Here is an 18,016-nt window from a genome sequence, read left to right as displayed (position 1 = left end):
GATTTACAAAGATTTAAAAATGTGTTTTTCTATGTTGTTGTAAGTTTGTTGTTTTCAGTGAAAGATTCTTGTACCAGCCTAAAATATGAGAGAGAGAATGGAGGAGTTACACAGCCGGTAACACTGGCGAGAGATGTGGGTATTATGGGATTAATCCCAGTGGTAATAATTCATACTGGAGAGCTCCGAGCTGAAATGTTGTATTTCTGTGATGATTGTGTTGAAGATGAGTCACAATTGCTTGTGGATTTTTTAATTATTGGAAGCAAACTGCCTGTATTTTTATTGATTAATATTATGAAGTGAAATGTCTCCATCAAAGAGAAGGGGTCATTATGGTAAATTACATATTGAAAAAAAGTTAGCATCATAAGACCTCTTACATTTCAATCATCTATAGTGTTCTCACTTCATCATGTATAACTCATTATTACCTTCGCATTGAAAATGCGGAAAGGTTATGTTTTGATCGCCGTGTATTTATTTATTTATTTATTTGCATAACATAAAAAGTATTAAACCGAATCACATGAAATTCGGTGGGATGATTGGTTATTATCCGGGGACCATTCGATTAGATTTTGGGATCAATCGGGTCAAAGATCAAGGTCATGAAAATGTCAAAATCTTCTTTTTACCATAGCAGTCAATTTGTATCCAATTGGCATGCAACTAATGCCAAAATATTCATAATTCAATGCCCAATCTAGTGATATGCGAAGGTATGCGCTCTACCGAGTGCCCATTCTAGTTTGTTCATGGATTTCCTCATTTTTACTGAAGACAAGATTTCTGCTGTATTTCAGATGGAAACTATGTTGAGTAGTTATCACATCAAACAGCCAACAGGATCCTAAAACAAGGATCATATTCAGAAGGATGTCTGTGCTGTGTTTTTGTTATCGGTGATGTTTTATCCAAAGTCTTGCATGAACATTACTGGAATAAACTAATATTAGTTTCGAACCATGCTTAGAGGCTAAATTTAAGTTGTACTTAAAATATAAACAAGTTATGTGTTTATTTTCCTCATTTAATCAAAAAACTATATTCTAGATTTACATATTTTTTATTTACACAAAATGATTTAAACATCAGATCACCAAACAAAATGGGGCTAAGCAATTAAAACGGACACTGGATGTTGTTCCACATTAACACACATATGTTGTATTAATGCAATAGCATGAAATAACAATGTATGACATAACTATAATGCCACAATAAACCATTTTTGCTGCAGATATTTGGACTTAGTAGGAAAAAACAACATATGTTAATAATATTAGTGATGATGGCTCTTTTCTACTGAGGTGTGCCAGTAAAACCCAACAGTGTCTCTGTTTGCACAAAACCATGAGCCTGAAACTGACGAAACTATATGGAAATTAACTAATGTTTTATTATTTCCAACCTTTCCTCGTCATATGTCTGCTTTAAAACCCCAAAAATGTAAGAAGAATTTAAAATGTTCTAAATACTTCCACCAGTGCCGGAAGCAGCCTTTTTGGGGATTAAACACTTGTTGCATACATGGTGTTAAACCTTTTCCTCCTTGTGTTCGGTATCACAGACCAGTTGGATTGTTGCATCCAGTTTATCTGGTTCAGCTAGATTCATGTTTCATAGCCATATTCAGATTACTCCAAGAAACTCTCCCACATAATGCCGATGTCAATGTTAGTTTACAATATGTCGTGCACAGTAGAAAAAACCCAGAGCATGGAGTCATCCGGCCAGGTACAATGCCGAGGATCCCTTATGTGATTTAATTTTGGGCAATTTAGCATGATTTCTATCTTTTTTTGTTTATTTATTTTTCTTGTTTGTTTTAATGTGTTTTTGATTTCACCATCTTTTTCTCTGTATTGTACTTTGCACTTTCAACTGTTGAAATGTTTTGGCCCTTGTTAATGCCAAATTGTTTTAATTGACTACTGTAGCCTACTGCACTGTGACACTTTGTCCGTGATAAGTGCAATATAAATAAACTTTACTAACTTACTTACTTATATACTGGAGGCTGCATGTCGAAATGCGTTCCGGTAACTTCCTGATATGTGACTCATAAAGATACATATCATGGAAGATGTGCAACAATAAAGTACATGTCATGTCGCCTGTGTGTTTAACTGAGAAACGAATGAAACAATGTCACACACAAGGTCGCAGCACGTGTGTTATCACATTCATCTTGTGTCCACATCTCTATAAAAGAAACCATGTTTTCTTTTCTTTCATTTCTAGCATGTGAACAGTTTTCTTCCGACACCGAGAAAAGAAAAGATAGAAACAAAGAAAAGAGGAGGGCAGAATCCTGCACGACTTCCTGGTTGTCGTTGCTGTGGTTACCAACGATGACTGGCCCCGCCCCCTCCGCGTCGTCCCATTCCTGCAGTGGCGCCAGAGGACTTGTAAACAGCGAGGACAACGAAACGGCGACGAGGTCGAGACAAACACGAGTCAATGAATTTCTCCGACCTGCGGTTCGCCTTTTCATTCATCGGTACGTAAAGTTTACTTTTGTTCCCCAACATCCGCTCGCACGCCTCCAAGAAGCGGAAGTTCTGCTCTTCTTTAACACGTTACAACTGTTGTTCCCCGCTGTTTGAAGTTATTGCATGCTACTGAGGTGTTACAAGGAGCTCCTTCTGAGCGCATTGTATATCAGATGAATCTTTACACAGTTTCAGTGAGGCTCATCCGTCTCAGGAAGTGTCACAATGAAATAAAGTGTCACTGCAGGGGGGAGGAAGTGCACGGTGTGTTACACTTGAAACTTCTGCTGGCATTGTGTTTACAATATTGCATACGTTGTGTTTGTTTTATGACGTTTCTGATGCAACAATTAAGACGTACTTGACAGGTGGAGGAGGTGTAGACCCCCCCCCCCCCATCCCTCTCCCCCAGTAGCTGCGGATGACGTGATTGTTGTTACAAGTGGAAATGGTCGTGAACTCTCTCCAGGAAGTAGACGAGACATTTAGCGACTTAAAGTCCCTTGAAATTCATCCACAATATCAGACACATATGTGGATAATTCTCAATAGCCTACATTAAAAAATACTTTTTAAAAACCCCCATGTCTGACCATTTTTTTAAAGCCACTATTTATTAATTTTATATATATATAAATCATATCATATATGTATTATATGTATGCATTCTATATATATATATATATATATGTATACAGGACTGTCTCAGAAAATTAGAATATTGTGATGAAGTTCTTTATTTTCTGTAATGCAATTAAAAAAACAAAAATGTCATGCATTCTGGATTCATTACAAATCAACTGAAATATTGCAAGCCTTTTATTCTTTTAATATTGCTGATTATGGCTTACAGCTTAAGAAAACTCAAATATCCTATTTCTAAATATTAGAATATCATGAAAAAGTATACTAGTAGGGTATTAAACAAATCACTTGAATTGTCTAATTAACTCGAAACACCTGGAAACACATTTTCAAATGTTTGATTTTGTTTTGCTGTTATAAATCTTTTTTACTTGGTCTGAGGAAATATTAAAATTTTATGAGATAGGATTTTAGAGTTTTCTTAAGCTGTAAGCCATAATCAGCAATATTAAAAGAATAAAAGGCTTGCAATATTTCAGTTGATTTGCAATGAATCCAGAATGCATGACATTTTTGTTTTTTTAATTGCATTACAGAAAATAAAGAACTTTATCACAATATTCTAATTTTCTGAGACAGTCCTGTATATTTAATCAATATCAATTTACTTGATCACTATTAATGTTGATAGGGTCAAGACTGGCAAGAGAGAGTTTTTTAAGTCCTGCGAAAGAAACAAACAAAGTGTCTTTTCTAGAGCCCCATTGAAGTCACGACTATAACACCACGACCACACGCGTTGGTCTATGACCTCGGAGTCAATGGCAGCTCAACATGTGTGCTCATCAGCTACACGTGTCACCTTTGTCTGTCGAACACACTGAACGTCATTTGCAGGTCTCCTGTAGAATGTTGTCACCGTTGACAATCATCTGTCAGTCTGATCGTTAATTTAAATGGACCTTTCCATTCATGTTCATGCTTTTTGGTTCATTTGTGCTTCATAAAGCAGAGGTCTAGTTCCTGCTCGGGCTTGTCATGCTGTAGCTCAGATACAGCTGACAGCTGTTACACATCAAACCCGAACACTGATAAGGCAACTGTATGCAAACAGGACGCTCCAGCATTCACAAGTTAAGCCTTTGGAAAATACCAGATACTTTAGTTTCAGTACAAATATTATTTTAGAATTGATTGTGGCCATGAGACAAAAAAGGCTTTTCATTGCACGGTAAGTATCCGTGAAGAAGCTTATGAGTGTTATCTCGTCTGACTCGGCCCTCGGTGCCCAACCACCGGCCTCAACACACATGCCACGTTTCAACAAAGGAGCCATAATCCTCTCGATGGCTCGCAGCCAACAGGACAGACGCCGTGTCAAGAGGAGACAAAAACACAACGTCACTCTTTTCAAACGCCACTTCATATCGAAGTTCCCTTTCTTATTTCCTGTCTCGTGCGTGAGCTGTGTCAGTTGCTCGTTGCGGGTTGATGACTTTTCTCGTGAGGGCCGTTGCCTGCAAGTTGTCGCCGAATGTTTTGACTCAAACTTGCAAATACGCCATATTCATTAATAGAAATTATTTTAGAAACGTTGAGACGAATACAATATTTGTACACTCATTTCCAAGTACCTCTGAAAACAGAGGTAAATATATCTGCATATTTATATATATATATATATACATATATATACATGTATATAACAAAATATATATATTTTTTTTTAATTTGTTATATACATTTATATATATACATATATATGTATATATATATATACATGTATATAACAATATAACAATATATATATATATACATGTATATAACAAATAAAAATAGAAAAATATATATATATATATTTATTTTCATTTTTTATGGTTATTTTATGATTGGGGTCCTGTATGTATTCATATTCAGTAAATAGCAGATACGGAAAATAGAATACATTTCAAATTTAATGAAAAGCTTTAGTGAGCTTCATGAGCAAAATATATAGATTATATTTCTGCCAGTTCTAGTTAAAAGGTTTATGTGTGTATTATGTCACTGACCCTGCATTGTCCTCCGCTGTTCTACCTGCTGATACATGCATGTCTTTTATTTTTACCGTCTGTTTGGCTTCTGCCAGTCCCACATGTCTACATTTGCGTGAGTCAACACACACACACACACACAAACACACACACACACACACAGTCATTAATCGACTGAGCCGACTCACGGTGCACCTCAGCCTCCGCGAGGCAGTCTTCCAGACCAGTGCACATAGATCGCTGGTCCCCGTGATAAGCCCCTCCTCTAACTGAGTTATCAGTCAATATTCCCGGGCAGACGAGACCCTCCTCGTCATAACACAACTGGCTTCAACTCGTCAGATGACATTAGTCTCAGCTCGGATCGTCGTCGCTGGAGTAAAGGTGTCCCGCTCGCAGTGGGCCATGTTTGACAATGCAAATGTTCATCAGTCTGATAATGTGTGAGAGAGATGGCAAAAAGTGTGAGAAAGAAAACGGATGCACAGGCAGCATTGCTTAATGCATTCCCTCAAGTCTGTTCCTTTAATCCAGCTGCATTTGAGTTATTTATAGGCAGGACACAAGGATGATCTGTCTACCGTTCTATAGACCTACATGCATAGACTTTACATGTAGTTCAGCAACACGTTTTTATTGCACTACATGCATTGAGTGTATTTCTATTTCTGTCGGGCAAAGAGCTGTACTCATCCAAACTGAAGACTCTCCCTCCGTCTCTCCCCTAGGTTTCATCGACTAATGAAAGAGGCGGTTGCTAAGAGATGACGGTTTGTGACATTGGTGAGAGTCTGTGATGTAGAGCGGCCTGAAGCGCGACGGCTCCGGGATCTCTTTCCTCCACACCTCAGTCCGTGCATCGGCTCACGCGAAGGACGCGGAACGACGCTCTGAAAGGAGGAGACCCGCGAACGCCATGGCAGCCTTTACTGCTCCTTGCGCCAGCACCACCACGACCACCGTCACCACCGCCGCCGCCGCACGGCAAAGGCAAGGAGGCAAGCGTGAGAACGGGGATGTGGGACAAAACACCATCGTGGAGAAAACCCACCAGTTCTTCCAGATGTGTGACATCGAGAGCAAAGGCTTCATCACCCAGAGCGACATGCAGGTGAGTTCACCGACACGCAGGTGTGACTCTAAGACACCTTCACCTCATGAAAGTAACCAGAACTTCAACGACGTCGCTCGGATTACACTCGGGGTCTTGCAAAAAACGCTGTTACAATGTTAATTAATACTATTACACTATAGTTACCTTCGCATTGAAAATGCGGAAGGTTATGTTTTGATCGGCGTGTATTTATTTATTTATTTGTATGCGTGTTCCTCGCATAACAAAAAAAGTTTTTAAACCGAATCGCATGAAATTTGGTGGGATGATTGGTTATTATCCGGGGACCATTTGATTAGATTTTGGGATCAATCGGGTCAAAGGTCAAGGTCATGGAAAGGTCAAAATCTTCTTTTTACCATAGCACGGTCAATTTTTATCCAATTGGCATGCAACTAATGCCAAAATGTTCATAATTCAATGCCCAATCTTGTGATATGCAAAGGTATGTGCTCTACCGAGTGCCCGTTCTAGTTCATAATGTAAATGTTGTCTAAATGTTCTTTGTTGTTGTTGTTAGCTGTTTTGCACTTTATTACTTTATTACTATTATTATTATTATTATGACTATACAGTCACCTTATGTTGGACAAGAGAGAAACGTACTTTCAGATCGCCTGTATGTTTGCACAAATAGAAGAAGTGACAATAAAGTTGACTTTGTCTTTGTTTAGGTCACAAGTTATTTAAAGTGTGTAACAGAGTATCAACTCTGTTAGGACCGTTCTTTGGGCATCCGCAGTGGGACTTTTTAGAGATAGCAAACAATTATTCATCCAGAACGAGCGTGGAATGGAGGGATGGTCCGCGCCCTCATGAATGATGCCGAGCGGGACGCAGGCGGGACACGTGCACCGTATTCAAAGCGGCTTGAAAGAGACGGAGGCTTTGTCAGGCGACCCCTCCACTCACATTGTTGTGCAGATTCACTCGCCGCGCCACGGCTCATCCTTTGATAAAGCACTTGTCGGCAGCGTCGGAGCATAAATACAGAGAGGGGGACGCTTTGATCTGGTGTTTATGGTAATAGTTTGGAAATTAGATGGCGAGCAGGCCAGCGGGTCCAGTCCTCTTTTTCTCTATTTATGTGACTGAGGAGTAACATCTGTACTTAAGAGCAGCGCTTGTTACCGTTCACTTCTATTTGATTCACACTTCCCCGACATATGCCAGGCGTTGCTGATGGTTTCACACGCTGAATGAGGGGGTGCTGCTTCAAGTTATGTGCCAAATGTCAACATTTGGCAGCAGTGTAAACACGGCGTACGACCCAGGCTGCCTACAGAGGTGTGGCTGTGTCGGCTTTTCTTGTTATTAATGATCCTTCGGTGACTGTCGTGGTCAGACGGGAGGTTCTCACACTGTCATGTGCGTTGGGATTACATCTCTCGTGACAGAGCAGCTGTCTCAACTCGTATTCCTACTTCAAATCCTCCGGTAAAAGGCTTTTGCCAGTCTCACTTGAGCCAGCAGTGGTCACTCATGAAAGACTGTAAGTGTCCAGGTGTCAAGGTGTTTGACTGTACGAGTGTGAAGCAAAGCGGATGATGTCCAATAAACATGTTAGAACTAGAACGGGCACTCGGTAGAGCGCATACCTTCGCATATCACAACATTGGGCATTGAATTATGAACATTTTGGCATTAGTTGCATGCCAATGGGATATAAATTGACCGCGCTATGGTAAAAATAAGATTTTTACCTTTTCATGACCTTGACCTTTGACTCGATCGATCCCAAAATCTAATCAAATGGTCCCCGGATAATAACCAATCATCCCACCAAATTTCATGCGATTCAAATACGATTTTGACCTTTTCATGACCTTGACCTTGACCTTTGACCCGATCGATCCCAAAATCTAACCAAATGGTCCCCGGATAATAACCAATCATCCCATCAAATTTCATGCGCTTCGGTTTAATACTTTTTGACTTATGCGAATAACACGCACGCACGCATACAAATACACGGCGATCAAAACATAACCTTCCGCATTTTCATTGACAATTATGACTATCACGTGGAATGAAGCACCGACGGTTCCGTTGCTCATGGTAGCCGCCGGGCTAATGACGGTCCTCATCCGTCTCAAGTGGGAGTTGTTATAGCTGCAGTATTGTTCGAGTCCTTGAGGCTTTGTTCCAACAGCAGCTGTGTTTTGTGTCTTTTTTAAATAGAGGCTGACCGCCGAGCTCCCTCTCAGCGCGGAGGAGTTGGAAAACGTATTCAACACCCTGGATTCTGACGGCAATGGATACCTAACCCTGGACGAGTTCTCCTCCGGCTTCAGTACGTTTAGAGTCGTTTCCTACTTTTAAAAAACGACACCGCGACCACCGGGAGGTGCAGCCTGACGTTTCCGACTGCGCGCTTAAAGGTCTCGATGTTTCCAGGTGAGTTCCTCTTCGGTCGGAAGATTTCCGGAGCGGAAGGCACGGGGGAGAAGAACCCAGAGGAGGAGATCCAGTACCAGACCCAGTGGGAGGAGAGCATGGCGAGAGGAGATGAGGATGAGGAGGAGAAACACTTCAACATGCTCATGGAGAGCCTCGGAGCCAACAGTGTCTTTGAAGAGTGAGTACCGCGTGTACCTGTGTCCCCCCCCCCCCCCCCCCCGTCATATCTGCTTTAAAGTCCACACTTCATTTCAGGCCACTCAGCCTGAGACTGTAATCAGCTGCGCAAACCAAACAAGAGTGGGAAGTTTCCACTGGCGAGCAGAGCTGTCCCCTGCGCTCGGCCTCTCTGTATTAATGTGCTCGGATATTCACGTGTGTTTCATCGTGTGTTTCATCGTGATGTAGGAACAGAGACGTGTTGTATTTGACATCGGGGTTTTGTGGAGAAGCTTCACTTCCAGACGGCATTCAAAATCTTGTCTCAATCATTCCAGTCAACTTTGTCCGTCTTGATATTTCATCGGCAGTAACTCTCGTTGAGGTCTGTTTAGACATGTCTTTGTTGGATCCTGATCTTATGAAGTGCATATAGACTCACCTTTAGCAAACAGCTTCAACTCAATAAAAGCAAACATAGGTGGATGACAGATGTACACATCCGTTTGGCTTCCGCCTCCCACCTGGTTAGCTCCTGTTTACGTTTTATGTGTTCGGATTACTTTGTGTCGCACTAACATTGAGATGACAAGACTTTCAGGATAAGTACTTGCTGTATAACTGTTGACATGTTTTCCTGGGATTTGTTTGACTTTCCCTCAGCTGATCGTCAGCATACTGCTCTGGCACAGCACGCAGCGGACGAGCAGTTATCACAAACTAATCCGATTTATTTTTCTTCTGCATTAATAAACATGTTTCAAAGGCAAAGAACATCATGTTCTTTAATATAACCACTATGATCTGGTACCTGAGTATGGAGAACTTTAAAATGTAAAAAGTATAAATAAATAAATGCAGGAATAAATACAGGAATAAATAAATATATGCTTGAATAAATTTATTACATTTATTTAAGCATTTATTTATTTATTCTTGTGTTTATTTATACATTTATTGAAGCATTTATTTATTTATTCCTGTAGTTATTCATGCATTTATTTATTTATTTATACTTAATACATTTTAAGTCCTCCATACCTGAGAGCCTCTCTGTACATTTATGTTTAGGAGGTTCAACCCGTGTTCCTGAATAGTTCTGGTTGTCTTTAAAAGAAAGACAACCAAGGAATTGACTTTGTTGCCTCCCGTGGTCACTCCTTCTTTATTCTGTCCCCTCAGTCGCGCTGAAGTGCGCAGTTTGTGGGCCCAGCTGAGCCGAGACGAACCCCACCTTTTATCCAATTTTGAGGACTTCCTGGCCAGAGTGACATCCCAGATCATAGAGGCCAACAAGGAGAAGAGGGAGATGGAGAGCGCTCTCCAGAGGTCAGGGAGAGCTGTAACCGGGGTCATTCCAAACTACTGTCTGAGTTCAAGTGTGGCGATCGGGGCGGTCGCTGCTCCAGGTTCACGCGACACGTCATCGCATCTGAATTGTGTCCAACAGGAAAGCAGCGACACACGATCACGAGATCCAGCGCCTGTATGAGGAAATGGAGCAGCAAATAAAAAGTGAAAAGGACAGGATTGCGCTGCAGGTACAAACCTACCGTCTACATGATGTCATATAATAAATATATCGAACACTGTACATCTGCGTCTTCTTCATCCCACTCCTCTCCCCCCGCCTCCCTCTTTCATCCCTGCACTTCAGGACCACGAGCGCTTTCTGTCTCGCAGTCAGGACCTGGAGCTGCAGCTGTGTGGTAAGGAGGCGGAGCTTCAGCAGCTCGTTCACAAACAGAAAAGGGTGAGAACTCTCCGAGAAACACTTCATACACTTCCTCACTTCACTTGTCACTTTGTGGGAATTCAGCTGTCAGAGCAGCGACGCACGAGAAACGCATCAAACAAGCAGATAACAGAATGCCGTGAATAAGCCAATGAAGGGATTTAGTGCCACTGTGCCATCTATTAGACTATCACTGTTAAAACAAATGGATCTCTTAGCCCAGTAACACACATACACACACACACACACACACACACACACACACACACATTTATCACGTTCAAATACTAAAACAATGAAGACAATTTGCCGAGAACATAACCAGCGTTTGTGAAGTGGATGAGTTGGTTTGTTTCTTAGAATATGATCCTATTCATGATTATATTTATGATTTATTCGTCTCTACTTCACAAATGGTCTGAGACTGTTGCCTTGGTATGCAATCATCACTAAAATTGAAGGCACTACTTTGTATACTCGCTTAAAACATGATAATACACGATCATTTATTCGTTGATTTATACACACGTGATTCGAAAGCATTGCAATCAAGCCGTGACACACGTCCCATGTCGGATCAAAGTGATCCCAAAGCACCTGTCCTGGTTTCTGTTGCCAGTTGGAGCTTCAGTGCCAGGAGCTCCACAGCGAGCAGCACGTGACCAAGGTGGAGAACGTGAAGCTGAAGCACAAGAACGACGAGTTGGCGCGCGAGCTGGACCACACCGGCCAAGAGCTGAGCTTGGCTCAGGACCATCTGAATGATCTGCAGGAGGAGTCCACGCGGCTCCACGAGGAGAAGGAGATGTGAGTCGACACTCGAGCTGCCGCACTGCTTGAGTCGGCCTCTCACGTTCTCACTGCTTGCTAATTGCCCACTGACAGCAGAAAGTCTCTACAGCTTCTGCCGGAAACTAAAAACACATCTTTTCCGACTATATCTGGAGTAAAACACAGATTCGCACTTCAGTGGCACTTAAATAGCTCTTATTGTGGTACTTTTGTAGTTCGACTATGTTGAGGAAATGTTACTTTCTGTATTCTTGTTGTTCTTCGTTTGTACTCTAGGTTGAAATGCACTTATTGTAAGTCGCTTTGGATAAAAGCATCTGCTAAATGACATGCAATGTAATGTAATGTAATGGGTCAGGATGCAATCACGTGTTTTTTCCAAAGTGATACATAGTTCATCCACTATTTACCCTGTCAATTTAAAATGATTACGATCATATCCATGATGTGCTGTATGTGTTTAATGCTGTGATACTGTATCTTTATGGGTTACAAATGCTCTGGTTCATATGTCCTCACTCGCTGGTCGTAGATGTTTACAATAAAGCTGCATTGTCGTTCAACACAGGGAAATCTACCGCCTGACTGAGGGACTGCAGCGAGAGCGAGCGGGCCTCGTCAAGCAGCTGGAGCTTTTGAGGTTCGGATCCAGATGTGCAGCTGTAGCGCTACACTTTACTCCGCTGACATATTGTGTTTAGCCAAGGAAATACCTTTTACTATATACATCATGGCTCGTTTATTGTTCAACAGAAAACAGCAAATTAATAATGACTTTGGGCAGTTAAACAATACTAACAATGGTGTTAAAGTCTCTTTGATATCTTTATTTCTTCTATCCAGGGAAATGAACAAACATTTACGGGATGAGAAAGACATATGCTTCCAGGTATGTGCCGTTTATTATAGCGGAGTGATGCACGGTCCCCACTTCATATGCCCTCTTTTTGAAAGATTATAGGAATTGAAATTATTCTCTCTGAATCTCATGCTGTAAATGAAGTAAAAAGGTTTTATTTCTGCAGAATCCAAATAATTCGACTAAGACACCAAGTTTGAGGCCTTCAATCAATGTGGTGAAACACACACAATCGAATATCTTCAGAAGGTAAAGCGTCACACGTCTTCTGCCGTCTCCGTCACGCGGCTTGGCCCCGAGATGTTTCACCGAGCGCTGTCGCGTGTGCTATGATGTCACTTTCTGTCTGCAGTGAGGATGAGGAGGAGCTCATCAGAAGCTCCGCGAGGCACACCCTAACCAACGGGGCCTGCCAGTCCTCCTGCACCGCGAGCAACAGGGGGCACCTCCAGAGGATCATCTCCATCGAGGAGGACCACCTCCCACACCTGCTCCTGAATGACTGCCGGCCCCGAACGCCGCTTCAGGAGTGCAGTGAAGAAGAGGAGGCCTCAGACGATGAGGGGCATACAGACTTGGCGATGAGGGATATTTACCCATGTGCGTCTTCTGCATCGCAGGACGATGCGTTGGACAGGGAAACCCCCTCGTCTCCGAGGGGTCAGCCCGTTGGCAAGGAGACCAGCCTGTATGTGAGTCATCTCTCAGTGACATCACGACGCACAGTGCGACCCTGTCGGAGCCTCGCTCACACACAGAGGAGGCGGCCATTCAACTCATTGCTTCACAGCGAGATCCCATCACCTTGGTTCTGCTGCCATGTGTCCTCAGGAGGAAGCTGGTCCCTCTCCGCCCGACCGCCTCTTCAAGATCGTCCTGGTGGGGAACTCCAGCGTAGGAAAGACCTCCCTCCTTCGCAGATTTTGCGACGGCTGCTTCCACCCGGGCTCTTCCGCCACTGTGGGTGCGTATGGTGGTTCTCGTGAGCAATTGCGCCCTGGCCCGTTGACTTCAGGCTCTGTCTGTGATTGATCTCAGAGCACTGGAAGACATTTAAAACAATATATAATTCTTAGAATGAATACAGCCGTGTCAGCAGTGACAGGACCGGCTGTAAGTCTGCGTACAGCCGTGTGCTCTGCTATTCATTGTGTTTGACATTCTTCAGTGTAAGATATATACATCTTTTTTTGGGTTTGACCTGTGAGGAATATCTTTAAACTTCATTGTTTAAAGCTGTTGGAAGATTTCATTTTGATAAAGGAAAATGAAAGTGCTTTAAGGCTTCAGTCGAGCTGCTGATGTTCAGCATTTACAACACATGTTTTTAAAGTTTGGAATTTACACCTCAAAATCACTGTTTCTCTCACCTAAAGATATGAGTTCTTCAGGTCCATTGACCCAAACATTGTTTTTTTACAGAATAAACGATCATGTTTAAATTGTTTTACTTTAAAATTGGCAACATTCACATGCATTCAGCTCAATGTCAATAGCTTAGTGTTACAGCGAACAATATTAAAACATGATGTGCTGTTGTTGTTGTCTGTGTGTGCAGGTATAGATTACAGCGTAAAGACAATAGCTGTGGACAATAGCCAGGTGGCGCTGCAGCTGTGGGACACAGCAGGACAGGAGAGGTAGAGACACATTGGATTCTTACAGGTTCCTTTTCATCAAATAGTTTCCTTGTAAAAGTTGAAACTTAACGCGCCTCAGATCTCGTCTCTGTGTCCACAAGTTGTGCAAAAGCAGCCGAGAAAGACACAAACGTTTTCAGAGATTTTTGGAGCAGAACTAACCCCTCCCACTCCTCCCCCTCCTGCAGGTATCGCAGCATCACCAAACAATTCTTTCGGAAGGCTGACGGTGTGGTTGTGATGTATGACATCACAACCGTGCAGAGCTTCACAGCTGTCAGGCAGTGGCTGACGAGTGTAAAGGTACGAGTGGTTTTACTTTTTTTATTCTCTCTATTGCGATTCCCTTAGGCCGGCTGAAAGGCATCAGAGAGGGGATGTGTTGAAGATGTATGTTCCAGTGTTGTTGTGAAGAAGCTAGAGGGCGAATGAAAGTCAGCTGCTGAATTTGCTTCCCATCCACCTGACCCGCCGGGGGGCCAATAGCAGCGGGGAGTCTTTTAACTGCAAGGGGCTCTTTGAAGATCTGGACGCTTTGGTTTTCTCCTTTCACAGGAGGCCGCAGGCGACGACATCCCCACCCTGCTCCTGGGAAACAAACTGGACAAGGAGGCCGAGAGACAAGTTGAGAAAGGAGTGGGGGAGCGACTAGCCAAGGTCCGTCCGCCGAGTGTCCAGCCAGTGCTGCATCTTCTTTTAGATAAACAAAAGAAACGTGATGACCGATTCTTTTTTCGTCTTCTCGCCTTCGGCGTGGAATGTAGTTTCTATGGAGACTGAAAGCATGAGGTCATATTTGTCGCATGAGATTTTTCCTCCTTCTTGCTTTTGCAACTTATTGGTCCAGATTTGACTTTGTGACCCAGATCAATGTGCAAGCAGTTACAAACGTGTCCGCCACTTTCCCAGGACTACCAGATGACCTTCTATGAGTGCAGCGCATGCTCGGGACACAATGTGATGGAGTCCATGATTCATCTCGCCAGGTGAGCAGAAGGAAATGGCTTCGCCGTGTGACTCTTCAGCGTGACGTGGTTCTTGTTACTTGAGGAGAAGCCTTAACCCCAAACAGCAGGCCTCTCGGTGTGCCCCGTGTGTTGTTACTGTGTGATATTGGCAATGAATAATTCATTTAAAGTAAAGTATAGTTGAAGAGCTTTGAAAGAAATGATTTCTTGACTGACGTCGGTTTAAAGGGCACCAGCTTCCAATGTCGTTCTGCAGATGTATACTAAACATGAGCTGCAGTGTGCTTCATTTAATATGTACGACTGCTTGACCTCGTGCTTGTACTCCCGGGGGTTAACCCCGCGCACATCCGCATTGACGACACACCCAGACCACAAAGAGTCTTGCGACTAACCACGAGGGTGGAGCCGATACGGACCTGACGGAGCAGAACGGAGGCATGTGCAGGGTGGATTGCGGTCGTAGTAACACGTGCGCGTGTTTCCAGAGCGCACGTGAGCGCGTCCCGCTTGGACCGGCTCATTTGTTTGTTTATTATTGTGTCCCACAGAATTCTGAAAGAGCAAGAGGACAGGGAGAAGGAGAAGACGGTCCAGCTGCTCGGAGGCCCGTCAGAGAGGAAGAGATCCTGCTGCTGACAGTACACACACACACACACACACGCACACACACACACACACACACACACACACACACAGTAGCACTACCCTTTACTACTTGAGGACACGTATTCTAAACCTCTGCACAGCTGTTTCTCACACAGTCTTCCACTTCGTGGCACTCTGGGTAAACCCAACTCCACGGGCTCCATGTATGATGTCAAGTGTCCCAGATGTTCATGTATGTATATATATATATATATATATATATATATATACATGAACATCTCTCAATATATATATATATAGCCCATATATGAGCCCATTTTGAGTCAAACTAAGAGCTTTTCTTTTATTAAGTGAACAATATATAGTCTGACTGTGTCTAAGATATTTATTTATCTGTCACATTTGGGCTTTTTACTCTATATTCAAGTATTCAGTCAGTGTTATGTGTATTTTCTTTTAGCTCTTTTATCTGTTTCACCTCTGTACAATGTGAGGCTTTATGAAACAACCGTGCAGTAAACATTAACACTACCTAGTGAAGCTTTTGGTGTGTTTTCTCCCGACAGTGTCAGAGAGTGTTGTTGATTTTACTTTTAGGGAGAAGATTATTAGTTGTTTTTATGTGGCATTGCAGGTCATGATACGGGTCTCTTAGTTTATTCAGCTGGTGGACAAAGTACAAATCAACTTACGGGTGTCTTAGTTTCTTCAGCTGGTGGACAAAATACAGAACAACTTCTACCGTGCATCACAGAACCAAAGTAATGCGCTTCTGTGGAAATTTCCAAAAATATGGTGTTTTTTAATGAAGAAAAACTGAAAATGATTAGCTTCAAATGTAGCATTTGTCGTCATATCAGTATTTCAATTTGTAGCCGTTTGTGTTATTTTGTCCACTGTATATTTCCATTTCTTGTTGTCATAGTGCTGGAGGTCGTCCGGAGGTTGGGTCACAGCTCTGGTTCGAGAAAATAAAAAGGCCTTTATTTTACACCAAATGACGTTCATCCCCTTCATCTGCCTCTGTGCCAAATATTTTATGTAAATGGTGTCACAATTACTTCTGAAGATAATTATGTAATCTGTATGTTACGAGAAGTTTTTGGTAAAAAGTTTGTATTTGCACCGTGGTCACTACTAGTGCTCCACCACTGCCAGTGTCCAGCACATACCTTTAATGTATATAACAAAACATGTAAATACAAAAAACTAATACATAAATCATTGTTAATGTCAATGTCATGTGTGTAAAGGATTTCTTCTTCCTGGTACGTTGAATTTAAAATAAGTCATACAGCACCACCCAGTGGACAAGTTGGGACATTGCTTTTTATTAAATGTTTTAAGTTGAAATAACAGCTTGTGAAACAACATATTCCATATTTTGTGGAATTAACATGCCAATTTATTAGAATTAACTCCCAGTATACTTTTTCTGTAAAGGTGTGGCTGGCAGTATCGTTTTAAATAATTAGGACTTATCATGTATTGGTAATTATCAGCTTTAATGACAGTAATATTGCTTTTTCTTTTACCAGCCTATAAAATACGGAGGATGACAGGAACAGTGTGCTCTGAGAAGGCGGCATACTGCACTATGGGTTGATTGTTACCAGCATCAGTTGCATGCTTCATAAATATAGTTTCCTCTTATTGGTCCCAAGTGCTCACACTCTACATTTTGGTAACTGCTCTGAAAAGATTAATTTGTGTCTCTGCACGATATTGAAGACATTGGGGACAGAAGCCGTCTCATTGAGCACAAGATTACTCTGGGATTAACGTGGGAAAGATAATGTGTTATAGCAAATGGGTTAAAATGTATTTGAGGCTCATAATGGGAATATTAATATTTGCCCGGATCCATCTCTTGAGTGAAGAAAACCCCTCAGTGGTCGGGATGACCTTAGTAAGAGCACAGGTGAAAGGGGAACGAAGGTTTTGTAACATTTTCGAGGAAGATACATTCATAGTCTGTAAACTGTGTGTGCACGTTACAAGAAAACATCTTCTCAGTCTCAAAGCCAGTCGTCGGTCCAGGATCGCTGCAGGTCGTCTGCTTGCCGAGACCTCGTCAAAGATGTGCGGTTCGAGTGCTCGACATGGATCAGATGCAGTAAAACAAAAAAAAGAAGAAGCTTCAATTGCTTGAGAGAGCGGCTATAGCATATAGAAGTGAGAGAAAAATCTGAATGCAGCAGTGCCGAAAAAAAAGACTTGTTAAAGGCCTTCAGGACGACGAGGTGTGCTCACTGTCACTGCTCACACTGACCACACGGGGGAACATCTGGAGTCCAAGCCGCGTGCCGCCGTCTACTACACACTCACAGAAAGCTACGAGCACGATGACTATGCAAACGCATGCTACCTTTCACATTACACACACGCACACATGCAGCTGTGACGTCTGATCATTCCCGACAGTACACAACATGACATCATAATCACACCGTACATGTATCGTCTACCTAAAGCAGAATGTGGACAGAGCAGTAATTCATGACATGAGCTCTATGCTGGAATTTAACAAAAATGGCAACTACCCCCTCCATTACATTCCAGGTTATTGTGGGAAAGCTAGAAAACACACAGGTACATCACCTCAGCTCACGTAAACGCACATC

General features: G+C 42.4%; 1 protein-coding gene across 3 annotated transcripts; it reads left to right on the top strand.

The window, feature by feature from the left end:
• The first annotated feature begins 2,431 nt into the window (after positions 1-2,431).
• cracr2aa (calcium release activated channel regulator 2Aa) lies at positions 2,432-16,634 on the top strand. Of its 3 annotated transcripts, XM_056417708.1 has the most exons (19): positions 2,432-2,506; positions 5,845-6,227; positions 8,412-8,523; positions 8,628-8,808; positions 9,972-10,118; positions 10,240-10,330; positions 10,447-10,542; positions 11,144-11,331; positions 11,885-11,956; positions 12,160-12,205; positions 12,342-12,424; positions 12,528-12,867; positions 13,007-13,139; positions 13,734-13,815; positions 14,004-14,118; positions 14,371-14,472; positions 14,725-14,801; positions 15,155-15,221; positions 15,335-15,423. In XM_056417708.1, the coding sequence occupies exons 2-18, from the start codon at positions 6,033-6,035 to the stop codon at positions 15,204-15,206; spliced, it is 2,112 nt and encodes a 703-aa protein (XP_056273683.1). In that variant the 5' UTR covers positions 2,432-2,506; positions 5,845-6,032; the 3' UTR covers positions 15,207-15,221; positions 15,335-15,423. The 3 variants fall into 3 exon arrangements, with proteins under 3 accessions (XP_056273683.1, XP_056273681.1, XP_056273682.1); XM_056417706.1 differs by lacking the exon at positions 15,155-15,221 and having other exon boundaries at positions 15,335-16,634; XM_056417707.1 differs by lacking the exons at positions 2,432-2,506; positions 15,155-15,221 and adding an exon at positions 5,183-5,231 and having other exon boundaries at positions 15,335-16,634.
• Positions 16,635-18,016: the final 1,382 nt, after the last annotated feature.

This window comes from Pseudoliparis swirei, chromosome 6 (assembly GCF_029220125.1).
Source record: "Pseudoliparis swirei isolate HS2019 ecotype Mariana Trench chromosome 6, NWPU_hadal_v1, whole genome shotgun sequence".
In the NCBI taxonomy this organism is placed as follows: domain Eukaryota; kingdom Metazoa; phylum Chordata; class Actinopteri; order Perciformes; family Liparidae; genus Pseudoliparis; species Pseudoliparis swirei.
The sequence above is the reverse complement of the archived record's forward strand: the minus strand, read 5'-3'. Positions and strand labels throughout refer to the sequence as shown.

Coding starts and splice junctions, on each gene's coding strand:
- cracr2aa (XM_056417706.1), top strand. CDS start 6,033: ATGGCAGCCTTTACTGCTCCTTGCGCCAGCACCACCACGACCACCGTC. Junction 10,119..10,239: donor ATGGAGAGCGCTCTCCAGAG/GTCAGGGAGAGC, acceptor TGTGTCCAACAG/GAAAGCAGCGACACACGATC. Junction 12,425..12,527: donor CAATCGAATATCTTCAGAAG/GTAAAGCGTCAC, acceptor TTCTGTCTGCAG/TGAGGATGAGGAGGAGCTCA.